The 19,836-nt window shown below is 47.3% G+C and overlaps 1 protein-coding gene and 1 pseudogene across 1 annotated transcript in view; both read left to right on the forward strand.

Annotated features, from left to right (window-relative positions):
- Positions 1-19,836, forward strand: part of RYR1 (ryanodine receptor 1 (skeletal)) — a 199,386-nt gene that overhangs the window by 87,530 nt on the left and 92,020 nt on the right. Inside the window, exons 65-78 of the mRNA XM_006899740.1 lie at positions 108-238; positions 2,910-3,242; positions 4,088-4,328; positions 9,408-9,495; positions 9,601-9,693; positions 10,320-10,334; positions 11,474-11,644; positions 13,149-13,208; positions 13,453-13,590; positions 14,018-14,130; positions 14,295-14,391; positions 14,674-14,780; positions 17,852-17,903; positions 18,017-18,082. Of these exons, the coding sequence (XP_006899802.1) occupies positions 108-238; positions 2,910-3,242; positions 4,088-4,328; positions 9,408-9,495; positions 9,601-9,693; positions 10,320-10,334; positions 11,474-11,644; positions 13,149-13,208; positions 13,453-13,590; positions 14,018-14,130; positions 14,295-14,391; positions 14,674-14,780; positions 17,852-17,903; positions 18,017-18,082 (1,705 nt within the window). The remainder of the gene's footprint in view (positions 1-107; positions 239-2,909; positions 3,243-4,087; positions 4,329-9,407; positions 9,496-9,600; positions 9,694-10,319; positions 10,335-11,473; positions 11,645-13,148; positions 13,209-13,452; positions 13,591-14,017; positions 14,131-14,294; positions 14,392-14,673; positions 14,781-17,851; positions 17,904-18,016; positions 18,083-19,836) is intronic.
- LOC102875499 lies at positions 6,278-7,532 on the forward strand (annotated as a pseudogene).

The raw sequence follows: 19,836 nt of genomic DNA on the forward strand, positions 1-19,836 counted from the left end.
TGGCAGCTCTAGCCCCAAAAAGCCCCTGGCGGAGGGGCACTTCTGTAGAGGCTGCAGGACCGGAGACAGACCTGCCTCTGGGAGCTAAGCTCAGCCTTCTCTTACAGGCTGCGGCCTGCCCTCGGAGAATGCCTGGCCCGGCTGGCCGCGGCCATGCCGGTGGCCTTCCTGGAGCCCCAGCTGAACGAGTATAATGCCTGCTCTGTATACACCACCAAGTCTCCCCGGGAGCGGGCCAGTAAGTTGTGTGGGGACTGGCAGGGGATGGGCTTTCCAGTTGCCCAGCAGAGTCAGGGGAAACTCCACTCTGTGGAAGTTGTGGCCCAAGCTGGGCTGTGAGGAACTGAAGGACCAAGTTGGGGATGGTCCGGATTAGAGGATCCTGCAGTTTATGGGTTTCTTGGTTTGTGGTGTGAAAGCATTTCAAGGCTGTTACATGAAGGAGTCAGAGTTCTTGGGTAGTGCAAAGGGTTGAGCACATAGCTATTAACCAAGAAGTTGGCATTTCAGACCCATCCTTAGAAGATATGTTTATGCTCTGCAGCCACAGAGGCATCATGAGTCCAGTCCGGCCCCTCTTACAGATGAATAGATGTTGTTATGTACTGTCAGTCGGAACCAAATCCGTACAGCAGGAGACTGCCCATTTCCTCTCACAGAGCAGCTGATGGATTTGAATCACAGGCCGTGGGCTGGCAGCATCCCCCTTACCACTAAGCCACCAGAATCCCCCAAAATATAGTTTGATAATGTATGTATGTATATACCCCCCTCAACACACACATATAAAGAGAAAGAGAGAGATGCTCACTCCTACCCCACTGCTGTCAAGTCCATTCGAGTTATGGTGACCCTCCATCATATTTCTAAACCTTTACATTTTTTTAACCACAATGCCATAAAATTTTATTTTTAAAAATTTTTTTTCTTAATTTTAATGAACGTTTACAGAGACTAGATTTCCATTCATTCATTGTTGCACTTTTCTCCCTGCCCACCCCTCCCCTCCGATTCACTCTTCTCTTTGAAAAGTACAAGAAAAATTCTTTCACTCTTATACAATCCCTACCCCCAAGTCCACTCCACTATGCAGCCTTCATTCTGGACTCCTCTCCTTCATTTGTTTCAATGCAGTATTCATTATTGAACCCATCTTTCTCAGTCTCTCCCCGACCCCAAGGTCAGTCCTGTTTTACAACAGTGGCACCATGCAGTATTTGTCCTTTTGTGACTGAGATACTTCACTCACCATAATGTCCTCCAGGGTCACCCATTTTGAATAATATTGCATGAGTTCCTTGTTTTTTTCAATGCTGCATAGTATTCCATTGTGTGTGAACATACCACAACTTCTTTATCCATTCGTTTGTTGATGGGCACTTAGGTTGTTTCCAACTCTTTGCTATTGTGAACAAAGTCGCGATAAACATGGGTGTGCATATATCTGCTTGGATGTCAGTTATGGTTTCTTTGGGGTATATTCCCAGTAGTGGAATTGCTGGGTCGAATGGTGTTTCTATTTGCAACTTTTTGAGAAAACACTATACCGCCTTCCATAATGGTTGCACCATTTTACACTCCCACCAACAGTGAATAAGGGTTCCAGTTTCTCCACAATCTCACCAGCATTTGTTGTTTGCTGTTCTTTTAAATTTTGCTATTCTGACTGGGGTGAGATGGTATCTCATAGTTGTTTTGATTTGCATCTCTCTTAGAGCTAGGGATTTTGAACATTTCTTCATGTGTTTGTTTGCCATCTGAATGTCTTCCTTGATGAAGTGTCTGTTCATATCCTGTGCCCATTTTTCAATTGGGTTGTTTACTTTTATCTTGTTGTAGTGCTAAACCTTTACATTTTAACAGAAAGAGACTGCCTGTAGAGTGACTGGTAGATTCAAACTGCTGACTTTTTGTTTAGCAGTGCAGCACTCTACATATTATGCCCCCAGAGATCCACATATGTAATTATAAATGTTTATTATAATGAGTAACATATGTTTCTATATTACATAGGAAGCTCTGGTGACATAGCACATAGGGAGTTGTGCTGCCAACCCGAAGGCAATGCCTGTCTGGCAGTTTAAATCCACCAGCAACTCCACAGGAGAAAGATGAGCAATCACTCCTGTGCAAGTTATAGCTTCAGAAATCTCTGGGTGGGTTGACTATGAGTAATTTCCAACTCAATAGCAATGAATTTGATGTATTAGATATTATATATAAGGGTATATGTTGCAAGGAGGGACTATCCTTGGAGAAGGACGTCATGCTTGAAAGGGTGGAAGGATGAAGAGAGGGAGACCATGAGGTGGACTGATGCAGTGACAGGGTAGTGCAGGTCGGTGTGTCAGAGACAGTAAAGTTGGCTCAGGATAGAGCAGGTTTCAGGGCTGTTGTGTGTAGGTTCGCTATGAGTCACAAGCAACTTGACAGCACATAACAACAATAAGATATATATATATAGATATATATATACACACATATTATGTATAAAGTGTACATATAAAAAACCACATGCACACACATACAGGTGATGAGTTTTATATTTCAGGTGACTGAATTGGGGTGTGAACTTTAGAGAGCTGTGATTTGAGGTCAGAGGTTGTCAAGGCTTACTTCTAGGGCTTAGAACATAGCAGGTGAAGGCAGGTTTGGGATAGAGAAGATTCAAGAATGAAGATCTCCAGGGCTTCGATAGGTGATTGGGGATTAGGTGAGATTTTAGAAAGTACATGGGTCTTGGGGTTTGAAACCTTTTAACTTCAATGTGAAGATTGGGAGAGGGAGTTCATTTGGAAGGTGGGGTTCGAGGATGAGATTTGGTGCGCTGTTGGGGTGCTTGTGGGTGCAGGAGCACTGAGTCATAAGGATGATGGATTGCCTTTCCTGAGGCTCTTCCTGCACCCCAGTCCTGGGGCTCCCCAACAGCGTGGAGGAGATGTGCCCAGACATTCCAGTGCTGGAGCGGCTCATGGCAGACATTGGGGGCCTGGCCGTGTCGGGGGCCCGATACACTGAGATGCCACATGTCATCGAGATCACACTGCCAATGCTGTGCAGCTATCTGCCCCGCTGGTGGGAGTATGGGCCTGAGGCGCCTCCACCCTCCCTGGCCGCTGGCGCGCCCCCACCCTGCACAGCTGTCACCTCCGACCACCTCAACTCTCTGCTGGGAAACATCTTGCGGATCATTGTCAACAACCTGGGCATCGACGAGGCCTCGTGGATGAAGCGACTTGCTGGTGGGTCTGGGCACTGAGCCGCTGGTTCTAGCCCACTGCCCTGGGGGCTGAGGTCCTTTAAACAGAATCTGAGAGGGAGAACACAGGGTCCATGGTCTCCTGGGAGTTGGCAGGACTCAAGTGTCAGGGTTCAGGACCAAGAGGTCAAGTGTCATGGCAAGAGGTCAGAATTTCTGCCACATGGAGCTCCAGATAGATTTTGGGGTTTTCTGGATTTTCTATTAAGGTCTAAGCTTAGAAACCTGAATAATTCCTTAGGCCAGTGATCAGCACACTAGGTCAAGCATCAGGGGCCCTGATTTGGAATTTTAGGTCAAGAAATAAATCTTAAAATGTTTGGGATTTCTGCTGCAGAAGTTTTGTGTATGGAACTGGGGTATGGGTCAGGGTCAAGTTAGAGAGAAGGACTTGGGATTAGAAATCAGAGACTGAGATTAGAAGCCTGGGGTCAGAGTCTGGGTATGGGCTTGGTCAGAGGTTAAAGACTGAGGTCAGAGGTCATAGAGCAGGGTAAGGTATCAGGTTAGGATCCAGTTGTTGGGAGTTAGAGGTTGAAACTTGTGTCACTCTGGGGTCAGATAATGGGGACTGGACCATAGGTTAGGTCAGTGGTCATGGTTTGAGAGCAGAGTTCAGGGGCTATCCCAGAGGTCAGGATTAGAGGTTCAAAGTCAAATACTTAGGTCAGAGGTTAGAGGCTAGATTAGGATGGGGTGGAAGGACTGGTGCTGGGTCATGGGTTGGAATGTGTGTTCAGGGGGGCTGTGTTAGAGGTCAGTAGATGGAACTGAAAGTGCTAGGCTGGAGGTGGCCAGCAGTAGTGGCCTTTGCCCTGTGCCCTGCAGTGTTTGCCCAGCCCATTGTGAGTCGGGCCCGGCCTGAGCTCCTGCACTCCCACTTCATCCCCACAATTGGGCGGCTGCGTAAGCGGGCGGGCAAGGTGGTGGCAGAGGAGGAACAACTGCGCCTGGAAGCCAAGGCTGAGGCTGAGGAGGGCGAGCTCCTGGTGCGGGACGAGTTCTCAGTGCTCTGCCGGGACCTGTACGCCCTCTACCCTCTGCTCATCCGCTACGTGGACAACAACAGGTCAGCGTGTACCCAGCCCCTGCCCAACTTCCAGTTTCCCTGTGAAAGTTCCTATAAACGTCTGCCTAACTTGCTATGAACTTCTTAAAGTCCCTGCCTGACCCATCCTGAAGGTCCAGCCTTCCTGTCCCTGTTGGCTTTGCTTCATTCACAGAGGAAAATGTGGCTGCCTTGTGCTTCTCTTCTCCTGATCCTTCCAACATTCTTGCCCTGATGGCTGTGCCGTGTGTAGTGCCAGCTTTATTGTATCCCTCACCACTGTGTTTGTGGACAGGGGTGTGTGGTTTATGCAGCGCAGTCCAAGGGTCACTCCTTAGCCATTCAGAGAAGAATGGAAGATAGCAGCTAAGGGCAGCCTGATTCCACCTGGAAACATAGGTCGTTAGTAAGTGAACAAGCAATGGGAGTCAACCACTTGCTACATCTCCCTACAACCAGAAAACAACAACTCATTGGTATCGAGTGGGAACCATCTCATCCATCGGGTTTTCAGAGGCTGGAAAGAACATGAGAGGAGCAGTTGGTGAATTCAGACCACCTGCCTTTGGGTTGGTAGTGCAAATCCTTAACCACTAGGCCACCAGAGCTCCCCAAGTCAGAAGCACTGCATAAATATTCATGCATAGATCTGGCTTAGCCCAGCAACGGTAAGTTTCATCTCCCTTGCCACATTCCATCCCATCAACTCTTGGCAAGCCTATAGGCAGAGGAGAACTTCCTGTGAGTTTCCAAGGCTGGAATCTTCACAGGAGCAGACTGCCACATCTCTGTCCCTTGGAGAAATTGGGGGGTTCCAACCACTGACCTTGTTATCATGTGAGTGCTTAACCACTGCACCAGCAGAGCACTGTTTTATTTTAAGCTGGTTGTGAAGCCCATTTGACTCCAGATCACAGTGACCTCACTCATGAAATGAAGGAAACCCTGCCCAGTCTTGCACTATGGTTGCTTACACTAATCAAGATCTCATTGGGATTTGCTCAGGAGAAGGGTGAGTGCTGAACAAAACAGAGTTGGATATGCAGTGAGAGGAAACTGTCCTTCTGTCTTAGCTCTCTGGGGCCAGACATGCACAATGCGCCATTTCTTTGTGCTGTGCTAATACACAATGCTGTAAAGTAGCTGATGGTGCTGTGCACCCTCAAGTCAGAACTGACCCATCACGGACCCTCCAGCAGGTTGTCAGAGGCAGTTAATTGCATGGGAGAGTGCCTATCCTTCTGCCATGGAGCATCTGCTGCATTTGAACCATGTTCCTTCAGGATTACAGCACAGATCCTTACCACTAGCCACCAGAGCTCCATGTAGCTTTTAAATATTCCCAATAAAGCACCAAAGGATACATAGAACTGCCTCTTTCTTGATGACAGTACAGCATTTTCTGCAAGTTGTTGCTATGTGCCATTGAGTCAGTCAGAAGCTGACCCTTCAGTGGGTTTTTAGAGGCAGTAAATCACACAGGAAGAGACTGCCTATCCTTCTTCCATGTCTTTGCAAGTAGAGGTAGTTCATTTAATCAGTCTCTTCTTTCAGATGGACGCATACTCATGTTATTTCTGGATGTCCTCTGTTATTGATGAGATACTACAAGGAACCCTGGTAATGTGGTGTGTTAATTACATGTTGAGCTGCTAATAGAAAGTTTGTTGGTTCAAGTCCAGGCACTAGACTGAGGAAGAAAGAAAGCAATCTCCTCTTGTAAAGATTCCTAGCCTTAGAAACCCAAGGGAGAGTTGCCAGAAGTTAGGATCAGCTTGACAGCAGTGGGTTAAGTTATCTGTCTTTCTGGACATGGAGTGGATATTGCTGTCAGATAGCATTCTAGAAAAGGGAAGGCTGGGCTAAAAGAGCATAAATAAGAATATGTTCATCCGACAGGAGCCTTTTGGATTTCGCTGTTGCTGCTGCTTTGTTAGCCCAGGGCCACTCACCTCCTATCCATATCCAAGATGTCTCTTTCTAACAAGCTAACTCTGGACAAACTGGATATAAAAGGGAAGCGAGTAGTCATGAGAGTGGACTTTAATGTTCCTATGAAGAACAACCAGATAACCAACAACCAGAGGATCAAAGCTGCCATCCCAAGCACAAATTTTGTTTGGACAGTGGAGCCAAGTCTCTTGTTCTTATGAGCCACCTGGGCAGGCCGGATGGTGTCCCCATGCCTGACAAATACTCCTTAGAACCAGTTGGTGTAGAACTTAGATCTTTGCTGGGCAAGGATGTTTTGTTCTTGAAGGACTGTGTTGGCCCAGAAGTGGAGAAAGCCTGTGCTGACCCAGCTGTTGGTTCTGTCATCCTGCTGGAGAATCTTCGCTTTCATGTGGAAGAAGAGGGGAAGAGAAAAGATGCTTCTGGGAATAAGGTTAAAGCCAAGCCAGCTGAAATAGAAGCCTTACAGGCTTCACTGTCTAAACTAGGCGATGTCTATGTAAATGATGCTTTTGGCACTGCTCACCGAGCCCACAGTTCCATGGTGGGAGTGAATCTGCCACAGAAGGCTGGTGGTTTCTTGATGAAGAAAGAGCTGGATTACTTTGCCAAGGCCTTGGAGAACCCAGAGCGACCTTTCCTGGCCATCTTGGACAGAGCTAAAGTTGCAGACAAGATCCAACTGATCAATAATATGCTGGACAAAGTCAACGAGATGATTATTGGCGGGGGAATGGCTTTTACCTTCCTTAAAGTGCTCAGTAGTATGGAGATTGGCACTTCTCTGTTTGATGAAGAGGGAGCCAAGATTGTCAAAGATCTGATGTCCAAAGCTGAGAAAAATGGTGTAAAGATTACCTTGCCTGTTGATTTTGTCACTGCTGACAAGTTTGATGAGAATGCCAAAACCGGTCAAGCCACTGTGTCCTCTGGTATACCTGCTGATTGGATGGGCTTGGACTGTGTGGTTCTGAGAGTAGCAAAAAGTATGCTGAAGCTGTTGCTTGTGCTAAGCAGATTGTGTGGAATGGACCTGTAGGAGTATTTGAATGGGAAGCTTTTGCCCAGGGAACCAAAGCTCTCAGGGATGAGGTTGTAAAAGCCACTTCTAGGGGCTGCATCACCATTATAGGTGGTGGAGACACTGCCACTTGCTGTGCCAAATGGAACACGGAGGATAAAGTTAGTCATGTGAGCACTGGCGGTGGTGCTAGCCTGGAGCTTCTGGAAGGTAAAGTCCTTCCTGGGGTGGATGCTTTCAGCAGTGTTTAGTGTTTGCCTGCATTTTGGTTCATGTGCATGGTTCTAAGTCAATTTGATGCTGTCCTATATCTAAAGTCTTCCACCATGTCAAGATTCAGCTAGTGGCCAAGCAGTGAAGTACCAAGAATGCTTAAACAGGTTAATAACATGTCAGCTCATCTCTGTTACACTGTGATTGTTCCTATATTCTTCAAGATCTCATTTGAATTTTTTAGTAGCTAACCCATTGCACATTCTAGTTTGTATATTTTATTTTGTTAAAATGAGATATGCTAGCTTAGTTCTCTTACTCTGATTACCTTTGTCACTATTTCAGTATTCACATGGAAAGAGAATAAAATTCCACTTTTAGGTAGTTATGCAAACAAAATTGATTGATCAATTAAATAATAAAATATTCATCTGAATATGTTCATCCAATGAACAGAAGAGGGAAACACTGCATGGTTCAGAATCAGGAAAGGAGTGCATCAGGGTTGCATCCTGTCCCATGCCTTCTCAATCTATATGCAAAACACATCATTCAGGAGGCTGGACTTTATGAGGAGGAATGTGGCAGGATTGGAGGAAGACTCATCAACAACCTGCATTATGGAGATGACACACCTTACTTGCTGAAACGGAGGAGGAACTGAAGCATTTGCTGAGGAAGGTCAAAGACTGCATTCTCCAATATGGATTGAAGCTCATCCAGAAAACAAAAAAGCAAAGATTCTCCCCATTGGGTCACTTGGCAGCACTGTGATAAATGGAGAAGAAATTGAAATGTTAACCATTTCAGCTTGCTCAGGTCCACGATCAAAACTCTTGGTACCAGTAGTCAGGAAATCAAAAGATAAATTGCTTTAGGAAAATCTGCTGTCAGGTATCTCTCCAGAGTGCTGTAGACCAATGATGTCAGTGCACCTGATCCAGGTCATGGTCTTCACACTTACTTGCTAAGCATCAGAGAGCTGGACAGTGACCAAAGATGACAAAAGAATTGATCCTTTGAGTTGTGGTGCTGGAGAAGAGTATTGAACATACCATGGACTGCCAAGAAAACAAACAGGTCTATCCTGGTGAAGGTGAAATCCAGGCTGCTCCCTGGAGGCAAGAATTTTGAAGCTCCACCTCACATATTTTGGGCATGTTGCCAGGAGGGACCAACCCTTGGAGAAGGATGTCATACTTAAAAGGGTGGAAGGAAGATGCAGGAGAGGAAGGCCATGGATGAGATGGATTGACACAGTAGTTGGGGTAATGGGGGCTGAGGTGTCAGGGACAGTATGATTGGCTCAGGATGGGGCAGGGTCCAGGGCTGTTGTGCAGAGTCAGCGTTGCTATGAGTTGCAGTTGACTTACCAGCACGTAACAACAACAACTCATCAACAAAAGTGAATGAACTGTTGCAACAAGAATAACATGGATGAGTCTCATAAAACATTGAGATATTAAAGGAAAGAAACCAAGAAAATGGCAATATTAATAACTAAAGTACACTGTTCTGTTTATTGGAAGTTCAAGAAAAGACCTAGATAACTTAGGCTTCTAGAAGTTCAGGAGGCAAGAAGAAGCTATCTGGGTCTTGGAGCTGTTCCATTTCTTGGCTCAGGTGATGGTTATATATGTGTGTTCGTTTTGTGATCACTTAATGAGTGGACCCTTTTTTACTATGTATGTTAGAGTTTTGTTTTTTTTAAAAAAAGAGGAAAAACAAAGGAATGGCTATTTGAAAATGCTAAATGTTTATTCGAATAACTAGATGATTCTAGAAAACACTATTCCTATTGGGTGTCTCCTGGCTGTCCTGACACCCCTCCTTTGAGATCTCTCCATGTGGCCTCCTCCTCTGGGTTTCCCCACTTTTAAGCCCTCACAAGACTCCATCCCCCTACTGTCCAGGGCACAATGGCTGACAGAGCCCAATCCCAATGCAGAGGAGCTGTTCAGGATGGTGGGCGAAATCTTCATCTACTGGTCCAAGTCTCACGTGAGTCAGGCTCTCATTTCCCCTTCTCTCCACAACTCAAGAAACTACTTCCTACAGATGTCCCCACCACACCCTACCTGACCCCAGTCCTTCCTCCCCCACCAGAATTTTAAGCGTGAGGAGCAGAACTTTGTGGTCCAGAATGAGATCAATAACATGTCATTTTTGACTGCGGACAACAAGAGCAAGATGGCCAAGGTGGGTGTGTTGTGCTGGGAGGAGGACTTGGCAGGGCAGGTGGGAGAACCCTCCAGGGCTTCCTCTCAGCTCCTCCCTCTCCCAGCCAGCCCTGTTCTCCTCACATTCCCCGCAGCCCTTAGAGCAGCCCCTCCTCCGTCCTCCCATGCTGTCTTCCTTCCCCTATTTTCCTCCTTCCCTGTGTCTTCTTCCCATCACCCTCCTCTCCATCGCCTTCCTCATCTTTCTTCTTCCTCCTCCTCATCTTTTCTCCCCTTCCCCACATCCCCCACCTCTCCCTTCTCATCTTCTATCACCCATCTCCCTTTTTCTCCCCCTTCCCCCTTCCCTTTCCTGCTCACTCCTCCTTCCCTGTAGCCTCCTCTGCCCTCTCCTGCTTCTTTCCGCACCTTCCCTTTGTTACTCCATTTCCCGCTGTTCTTTCCATCCCCTGTCCTTCTCAGAATTTCCCTCCTCAGGTCTAAAAGAACAGCCCCTCCTCCCCTCCAGGTCTGGAAATTGCCCAGCCAGGGGATGCAGTGGTGGGGATTTGGCAGGGGACTTGGGTGCAACAGCTTGGAGTTGGGTTTGGGGTTCTTTGAGGGGCTGGGGTAATTCTTATCTCTGTTTGCAATCCGGTGAAGCAGGCAGGAGATGTACAGGTCAGCCCCACATCTGGAAACTTCGGCATGGCTCTTGGCTCCTTTTCTCCTTTCCCCAGACTCAGCATCCCCCCCCAAACAGCCCACCCTATCCCCCACCCATTGTCCTTGGCTCCTACCCCACCCTGACACCCCCACATCCATCCCTTCGCCTTCCCCAGCCATTCCCCTCCCAACTCTCAGCTTTTGGCAACTGGACTTTTTTTTTAAAAACTCTTGTTAAAAAAAAAATCTCAGCTTTGCGGAAGCATCCTGGGCCAGGGTCCAGTTGGATGTGGGTGGGTAGGAACGTGCATGACAGGGAGGCAGCACTCTTGCCATGCAGAGGATGGCTTTGTCTTGAGAATCAGACCGACTTGGGTTAGAATCCTGGCTCTGGTGGGAATTACCTGTGTTGGCCCATTTCATACCCATTTGAGCCTCTGCCAGCATCTGCCAGTGGCCTTGAGCTCCAAGGCTCCACGAGGACTCTGAGATACTGCATGCGGCCCATGCTTGATCTGTGAGCCCGTGTGGATGTGGATGTGGCTCTGGCCAAAGCTTGGCACTGGGGGCTTCCTCTCACTAGCATGACTCGGGGGGCACCAAGGATCTGGAGCACAGCTCTGGGCCTATGGGCATGTGTGTCCACCTCTAGGTCTTTCTGGATCTCTCTTGCATCTTCTATCTCCATCTCCTTGTCCACTTCTCATTATGTCTTGTTTTCTTCCCACATCTCTTGTTTCTTGTGACTCTATGATTCTGCATCATTATCTTAGTCTTGGGATATGAAGTGTGTGTGAGTGCATGTTGTAGGGGATGGGAGGAAGCATACTGGACTTCCTTGGGAGATTCTGGGAGAGGGTTGCCAGCAGTGGAAATAGGTCCAGAGGACACAGAAGTCTCATCAAAAGGTTGGAGATAGAAGTTGGGATTCTGGGATAGGACCTTGAACCAGGGAGGGTATAGGGTCAGGAATTAAGGTCTAAGGTGACAGTCAGACAGGTATGGGGTAGAAAATGAGGTGGACTTGGAGGGGAAATGGTGCCTAGTATCCAGGCTGTATTTTGGGGCCTGGGGCTGGGCTTAGGCATGGGGTCGAGCTGAGGCAGGGGGCTGGGCTGGCACCCAGGCTCCCACTGAGCTTTGTGTCCCTACAGTCAGGTGGCTCAGACCAGGAACGCACCAAGAAGAAGCGACGGGGAGATCGGTACTCGGTGCAGACGTCACTGATTGTAGCCACACTTAAGAAGATGCTGCCCATTGGCCTAAACATGTGTGCACCCACAGACCAGGAACTCATCACATTGGCCAAGACCCGCTACGCCCTGGTGCTTGTCTAGACCCATGGGATCCTTCTGAGTCCCCAGGACCTCACTGAGTCCCCTGAGAGCCTAGGACCTTCCCTTGGGCCCTGCAGAGTCCTCCCCTAAACAGTGATGTCTGGAGCTTACAACTAAAATATTGACCCCACTGACATCACTTCAAGATCCCTAAGATCTAGGAACCCTAACTCAGACTCCACTGTGACACCAGAAATGCCACTAAGACCCTTAGATCCTACTGCATACTGTAGGACCCACTACATTCCCTACGACCCGACGACCTTATTCCTAGTACCGCCCTGAGCTTTCAATATTTCCACTGCCACTTTTCTCCCCATGCCATTCTCCCCAGACTATGCCCAACCTACCAAGGCCCTAAAAATCCCGCCTCAAGGTACCACTGAGCCTGCTACTGGGACCTCAAAATCCCTTTGAGACCCACCAAAGCCTCTAATGAGCCCATTGGCCCTTCCATGGCCTACTGGAACTCAGCTTTAGCCTAAGACCTTATTGACCATCCTAACCACTGACTTACTGGATCCCTGTGTCTCCAATTAGCCCCCCAGGACCCTAATGATTTCTTCCGAGTTACCATGAGAAACCTCCTAGATCTCTCAGATGTCCTAGCAATCAATTGACCCCTCCTCTAGATCCCTCTTAAGATCCCTGTGGGATCCCCAGGAGGTCTCCCAGAATCCCACTTACTGCTGTATCAGCAAAAACTCCCACCTACATACATCTTTTCCGCTTTGGGACTCTAAGGAGAGCTTTCCAAAGTTTATCCCTAGATTCCTAGAGTCTGCTCCTCCAGGGCGTTACCACCTACTGTTCTCACTTATCCTTACTACCTACTAACTTCCCTGGGCCCTGAAGACCACTAACAATTTAGGTTTCCCCAGGAACCTCTTTCCCAGGATTCCAAACGCCTTTTCCCTCATTTGCTCAAGCTCCTTCTAGTTGAGTCCCCCAGGACCCCCAAGAACCCTCCAGGGTTCCACTCACCCCCACACACACCTCAATACTTGAGGACCCCTTTCTTAAGACCCTAAAGAACTCACATTCTGGTCCCTCCTTTGGCATCTCTGTAGCGCTCACCAGTCGCATGGTTGACCTTGATCTTCTGGTATCCTGGACTGACCTTGCCAGCTCCCTTATAACTCTTTTCATCTTCAAAATCTTCCTACTCATCTCCCACCCACTTTCACACCTATACTGACCTTGATAATCCCCTCTTTCATCTTATTTGACCTTTGATGGGATCATCCTATTACCTTCCACCCCTTCCCACACCTGCAAGAACCCCTCAAATTCTCTGTCTCTTCAAAGTGCCTCCCAGCTCCTCCAGCCCCTTCTAGGATGCCTATCTGAACGTTCAACTGTCAGTTTCTCTCAGACCCTCTCTGCACAAACCTCCCTCTAGGCCCTGGGTGGTGGGCTAGAAGGGAAGGGTTATGGGTCAAGGAGGGCTTCTGGTCCCCCAGAGTGACCCAGCCTGGTTATATCTCCCTAGAAAGACACTGATGAGGAGGTCCGGGAGTATCTGCACAACAATCTTCACCTTCAGGGAAAGGTATGTCTTTTGCCTGCAGCAGAAAGGGGATTGCTGAAATAATAACAGCCACCAGTGTGTGAGCACTTACCATGTACCAGACATCCAAAGAAGCACCTTAATGTGCACTGTCCAGGGAAAACTCCATAATGCTGAGAGGTAGATGGACAAGCTACTTTTGTAGGGGGTTGTCCCCTCAGAGGAGCCCCAAAAGAGGGACCTGACAGAGGAGGCACTCCACACCGTCTGTTCTTCCTCCTTGCAGGTGGAAGGCTCCCCTTCTCTACGCTGGCAGATGGCTCTGTACCGGGGTGTCCCGGGCCGAGAGGAGGACACGGATGACCCAGAGAAAATCGTGCGTAGAGTCCAGGAAGTGTCCGCAGTGCTCTACCATCTGGAGCAGGTGGGTGGAGCTAGAGGATTCATAATGTGGAGTGGTCCAAGCTGGCATGGGGGCGACTTGACTCTCGGGGCCAGTCCTGGGTGAAGGAATGGACCTTGGGACTTTGGGTCCTATGGGTTGGGTCAGAGGGATGGGACTTGGGTTTGCAGATAGGGCCTGGGTGGAACCTTAAGTCAAACCTGAAAATGGGTGGGGGCGGGGCCCAGAGTAACACCTTGAACTTGTGACAGGGGCGATTGTACCTCCAGCCTGGAGGTGGAGTGTAGGGTAGACCCTTACAGCTAATTGAACCAATGGAACCCTTTGGTTCTGTAAGTAGAACCTGGGTTTGGACCTGGGTACAGATGGACGGTTTCACCGGAGGGTGGGAATGAGACTCAGACCAAGGACAGGGTCGAGGGACCTGACAGAATGCCCGCCCCCCTAGACGGAGCATCCTTACAAATCCAAGAAGGCCGTGTGGCACAAGCTCCTGTCCAAGCAACGCCGGCGGGCCGTGGTAGCCTGTTTCCGCATGACTCCCCTGTACAACCTGCCCACGTAAGGCGCCTGGGGCGGAGAGGAGCCAGCCGGAGTGGTGGAGAAAGGGTGGCATGGAGGTGGAAGGAGGGAGTGCCAGCGCACTGGGGTCTTGGGGCCTTGCTAAGGGAGGTAGATACATGAGAGGGCCTGGAGCGGTACCCCTCAGTGACCTTCCGCTGCAGGCACCGAGCATGCAACATGTTCCTGGAGAGTTATAAGGCCGCGTGGATCCTGACTGAGGATCACAGCTTTGAGGACCGCATGATAGACGACCTTTCAGTGAGCTGGAGCCTGCGCTGGGGCTGGGGGAGGGCTGGGCCCTGTTTTGGACTAGGCTGTCCTCATCACCGGATGGCTCCCCTCACGTCGTTGTCGTTGTTAGCTACCAACAAACAGGGGACCATCACATCGAGGTCTTGTGAAATGGGGCATAGCTCCGGGTGGGGCCCAAGCAAGGGAGGGGGCAGGATGGAGAAAAAAAACACTCAGCCCAGTGGGATAGAGAAGGGTAAATGAAAGCATCTCCAGAAACCCTCCCACATGAACTACCTCCACCCCCAGAAAGCTGGGGAGCAAGAGGAAGAGGAAGAAGAGGAGGAGGAAAAGAAGCCAGATCCCCTGCACCAATTGGTCCTCCACTTCAGCAGAACGGCTTTGACTGAAAAGAGGTAAAGACCTTGCCCTTGGCATCAGAGATGTCCCCGGGGTCCTTCTTGAGACACTACACACAGACACACACATACAGCCACACACACACACACATTCACGGCAATCTCCTTGTGCCTCAGGAAAAACCATTTGTGTCCAGGGGAAGCCCCACAGCTGATCTTTTCATCACATTTACAGGCAGGGACAGGCATGATGCCGGCCATGTACACTATGCCAGGGGCCTTGTGGGAGGGTCCCATCCCTGTTGGTGTGCGTTCACTTCAGGATTTCCTGACAGCAAGTGTCCTGCTCAGTGTATTATAACACTGTTTCCAACAGATGCATCTGAGGAAGGGGAGCCTTTTATCTAATCCACAAAAAGGCTTCCCAGGACCACCATATGAGCTAGCGATGGTCTTGGGAATAAAGAATAGTGTGATAGGATGCTCCTTTTGATAGTAATCACAGACATTTATCAGGTGATTCCTATGTGTCAGGCACCATGCTAAGCACTTGACATAGATGTAGTCATTCCATATCCACAGTGTGAAATAGGTATTATTATTATTAGCTCATTTTTTTCCTCATAGCATTGATATTTTTTATTCATTGTTGCACATTTTCTTCCCCCCTCCCTTCATCTAACCCACCCTGCAATGCATCCCTTGTTCCAGATTGTTGTCATACATATAATCATATATTCCTTTTGGGCAGTTCTTCCCTTCATCAGTTCTACTGCAGTGTTCATTATCTATCCACTCTTCTCCCATTCTCTCGCCAACACCCTCACCCCAGCTGCCCCGTTTTACAACAGCAGTGTTATGCAGTATTTGTTCTTTTGTGACAGAGAATTTCACTCACTATAATGTCCTCCAGGCTCCCCCATGTTGTGTAATGTTTTACGAGTTCATTGTTGTTCATTGCTGTATAAATTGCCATTGTGTGAATGTACAATAGATTTTTCTATGTTTATGGGCTTTTGGCACATTCTTGTGGATGAAGAAATTGAGGCACAGGAATTTCCCCCTCCCCCGCTCACATAGCATGGAGTTAGGACGTAGCTTAGAGCCAGTGCAATGGTACAACACTGGCAAAGACACAAACTCCTTCTAGCTTTCTGTTATACCCTTCTTAGCTTTTGTCTTAATGGGTGTTGCCTCCTCACCCCAAGGTGGATGCTGTACTTCCAAGTCTCATACCCACCTGCCAGACAGAAAGACAGGAAAAGGCTTTTTCTTTGTTCCTTTCCAAGGAGCCCTATGGAGCCTGGGTGGTATAGAGGGTTACGTGTTGGGCTGCTAACTGAAGGGTCCTTGGCTTGGAACCACCAGCTGCTCCATGAGAAAAAGAAGTCTGTCTGCTCTCATAAAAATATATGGCCTGGGGAACCCCATGGAGGGGTCTCATGAGTCAGGGTCAGTCAACTTGATGGCAGTGGGTTTAGTTCTTAAGGGTCCTTGGAAGTGCAGGTGTGGATTAAGCTTTGGGTTGCTAACTAGAGGGTTTGTGATTTGGACCCATATGCTGAACCACAGGAAAGAGATGAGGCAGTCTGCTCCTGTAGAGACTCACAGCCTTGGAAACCCTCGGGGGCTGTTATACTCTGTCTTATAAGATCTCTATGAGCCAGAATCAACTCAACAGCAGTGGGTTTACACAACACCAAAATATTTTTATTGAGAGGGAAAGTTCTCCCTAGTGGACTTCTGAAAGGTGAGTGTTTTACTTTCCATCCTCTGTAAGAGAACATATTCTAGTGGTTGAAAGCACTGACTGGAATTATCCAGGTGTGAATCCCTTCTCACAAGTAATGTGATCTTGGCCAAGAAGACTCTGCTCCTTAGTTTCCTCATCTGTAAAAGGGGTCTAGTAAGCTACACTGCAATCCAAAACACACAGTTCAAATCCACCAGCTGTTCCATGGGAGAAGGATGGGCAGTCTCCTCTCATGTGATTTACTACCTCTGAAAACCTACTGGAGGGTCAGCTATGGGTTGGTTCCAACACAACAATAGGATTAGTAGGGAGCTCTTGTGGTTGAGTCCATAGAGCGGGGCTGCTGACTCAAAGGCTTCGTAACAGCTCTATGGGAGAGAAAAGATAGGCAGTTTCCTCCTGTGTGATTTAAAGCTGAAGCCCAGTGGAGGATCAGGTACAAATCGATTTAGATTTGTCAGCAAAGAGGATTATGATGATTAATTTGTTAATATATGTTAAACACTTAGAATAGGGTATTAACATAAGGTGCATACTCCACTCAGTAGGTGTTACTCAGATATTGCTATTGTGTCACTCTTACTCCCAACAACCCTCCGTCAGGTTTCACCCATTTTTCTCCCTTAGCAAAGCTGATAGGTTTGAACTACTGACCTTTCAGATTTCAGCCAGGGCTCTTTCAATAAGCATTCCAAAACTGAAACTCAAACGCATTACTGTCAACTTTGAGCTGATCCCTCCAGTGGGTTTTCTGACGTGAAATTGCACAGGAGAAGACTGCCCAACTTTCTCCTTCAGAGTCACTGGTGGATCTGAATCACCAGGGATAAAAAGCTCAGAAAGTAGGACAGTGTAGGAGGATAAATGGAAACTAGATTCACAGGGAAGAAGTGGGAAGTGCATGGTCACAACGTTGGTGGTATAATTAATGTCATATGACAATGTACAAATGGTAGAACAGAAAACCAACTTGCTTCATAAAAGCTGGTCCTCAAATCACCAAGTTATGTATTATATAATTTTATATTATTATATATAATGTATATTACATATATAAAAATATCATAAAGCATCTTCCTAGGCACTCCAGAATAGTCCATTACACCATTTCAACAACAAAGTACAAAGAGAACACCTTTATTAGCAGCCCCAGCAAAACCTCCAGTGTACACAACCATCTCTTGACTGTTAATGTGACCAAGCAGATAGAAAATGCTATTGATGAGGCCTTCCTCACATGCCCTCCCTGGCAATGGACCAGGCATTTTACCCACCTGATCCACACAATCAGGAAGTGGAGGGATAACTCACCAAAGGAACACCAGCAGTTGTTAGAAGATGGAGATCTTGACTGTCCTGGTGCTTACTTCCTCAGCAAACTGGATGAAGATTACCTGTATATGGCGTATGCTGACATTATGGCAAAGGTGAGACCCTGTCCACCCAGGCCAGATTCCCTTCTCCTCAGAGCTGATGTCCACTGACCAAAGGTGGACTGAGATAGCTCCTTTGTTCACCATATCCCTAATACCATTTCCAGAGCTGCCACCTGGAGGAGACAGAGGAGAACGTGGAAGCTGAAGAAGAGGTGGAAGTTTCCTTTGAGGTAGGTAGGACCAGAGACACTGAAGCAAAGAGATGAGGGGCCCTGACTTCAGCGATCTACCATTTAGTTAAAGTACAAGTTCACAGAGCAATGCTCGGGCTCAAGCCTTGTACAGAGCAAGGTTGGGGACATAGCCGTGACACCAGTCAGTCCGCTGGGGAGCCAGACTGTGACAGAACAGAGTGCACATGGTGGTGCGAGAGGCACAAATAGAGAGGTCAGCACTGCGGTGGAGATACCCAGACAATCAACTGACCCAGCCTGAGACACAGGTGTCATGAAGGGCTTTTCACAGGAGGAGTTGTCTGAGCAGATGAATGTAAAGGGTGTGACAGTTGCCAGAAGGGGGAACAGCAAATGTCAAGGCTTGGCAGTGAGAGAGAGCTAAATACCTGCCCATCCATTCATTCATTAAAGCAGCCAGCAAGCATTTGTTTCAAAGGTTCTTAACCCTTTTTTGTGCTCTTTGGAAGCTGGTGAAGCCTTTCTCAGAATCATATTTTTAAATGAATGAGATAAATTCATAGGAAGCAGACAAAACTAGGATATGGTAATATTTAACAAAATATATTTTAAAAAATTATTCAAAACAACTATGAGATACCATCTCACACCAGTAAGAATAGCAAAATTTAACAGAACAGCAAGCAACAAATGCTGGCAAGGTTGTGTAGAAACTGGAACCCATATTCACTGTTGGTGGGAGTGTAAAATGGTGCAACCACTGTGGAAGGTGGTGTGGCGCTTTCTCAGAAAGTTGCAAACAGAGATATCATTTGACCCAGCAATTCCACTACTGGGAATATACCCCAAAGAGACCATAACTGACATCCAAGCAGATATATGCACACCCATGTTTATCATGGCTTTGCTCACAATAGCAAGGAATTGGAAACAACCTAAGTGCCCATCAACAAATGAATGGATAGAGAAGCTATGGTATATTCTCACAATAGAATACTACGCTGCATTGTAAAACAAGGAACTCATGAAATATTTATTATTAAAAATGGTGACCCTGGAGGACATTATGCTGGGTGAGATATCTCAGTCACAAAAGGACCATTACTACATGGTGCCACTGTTGTAAAACAGGACTGACTTCGGGTTTGGGGAGAGACTGAGAAAGATGGGTTCAGTAATGTATACTGCATTGAAACAGATGAGGGGGAAAACTGCTTAAAATGGATATGTGATTAGATATTATTGTCATGACAGGAGTCCAGAGCAAAGGCTGCATAGTGGAGTGGACCTGGGGGGAGGGATTGTAAAACAATGAAAGAATTTTCCTTTTAACTTTTCAAAGAAAAGAGTGTACTTGGGGGAGGGGTGGGCAGGGAGAAAAGTGCAACAGTGAATGAATGGAAACCCAAAGTCTCTGTAAATTTTCATTAAATTAATAATAATAATAAATAGAATGTGGAAAGCAAAAAAAATTATTGATAAATGATTATATGATGTACTTTTAAAATCCATTATATAACAAGATCTTGCAGTTGATCCAATATTTTACTATCGTGAAGAAGTAGCAATGAACAAAATGGTATTCCCAAATATCTGTACCAAGGATGTGATCTGAGAACAGCTGTGATTCTTATTTGGTGGGAAAGATCACAGAATCTGCTAATATTGTATGATTTATAGCCTCATAGGGTCACTGTGAGTCATAGTCAACTCACTGGCACCTAACAACAACGTTGGTCATAATGGAGGGTGATGCTACACTTCAGTTAGAGAGTAGTCAGCCCAGAAAC

The sequence above is a fragment of the Elephantulus edwardii genome, unplaced genomic scaffold (genome assembly GCF_000299155.1).
Source record: "Elephantulus edwardii isolate Elephantulus edwardi_28Jun2011 unplaced genomic scaffold, EleEdw1.0 scaffold00266, whole genome shotgun sequence".
Lineage (NCBI taxonomy): Eukaryota > Metazoa > Chordata > Mammalia > Macroscelidea > Macroscelididae > Elephantulus > Elephantulus edwardii.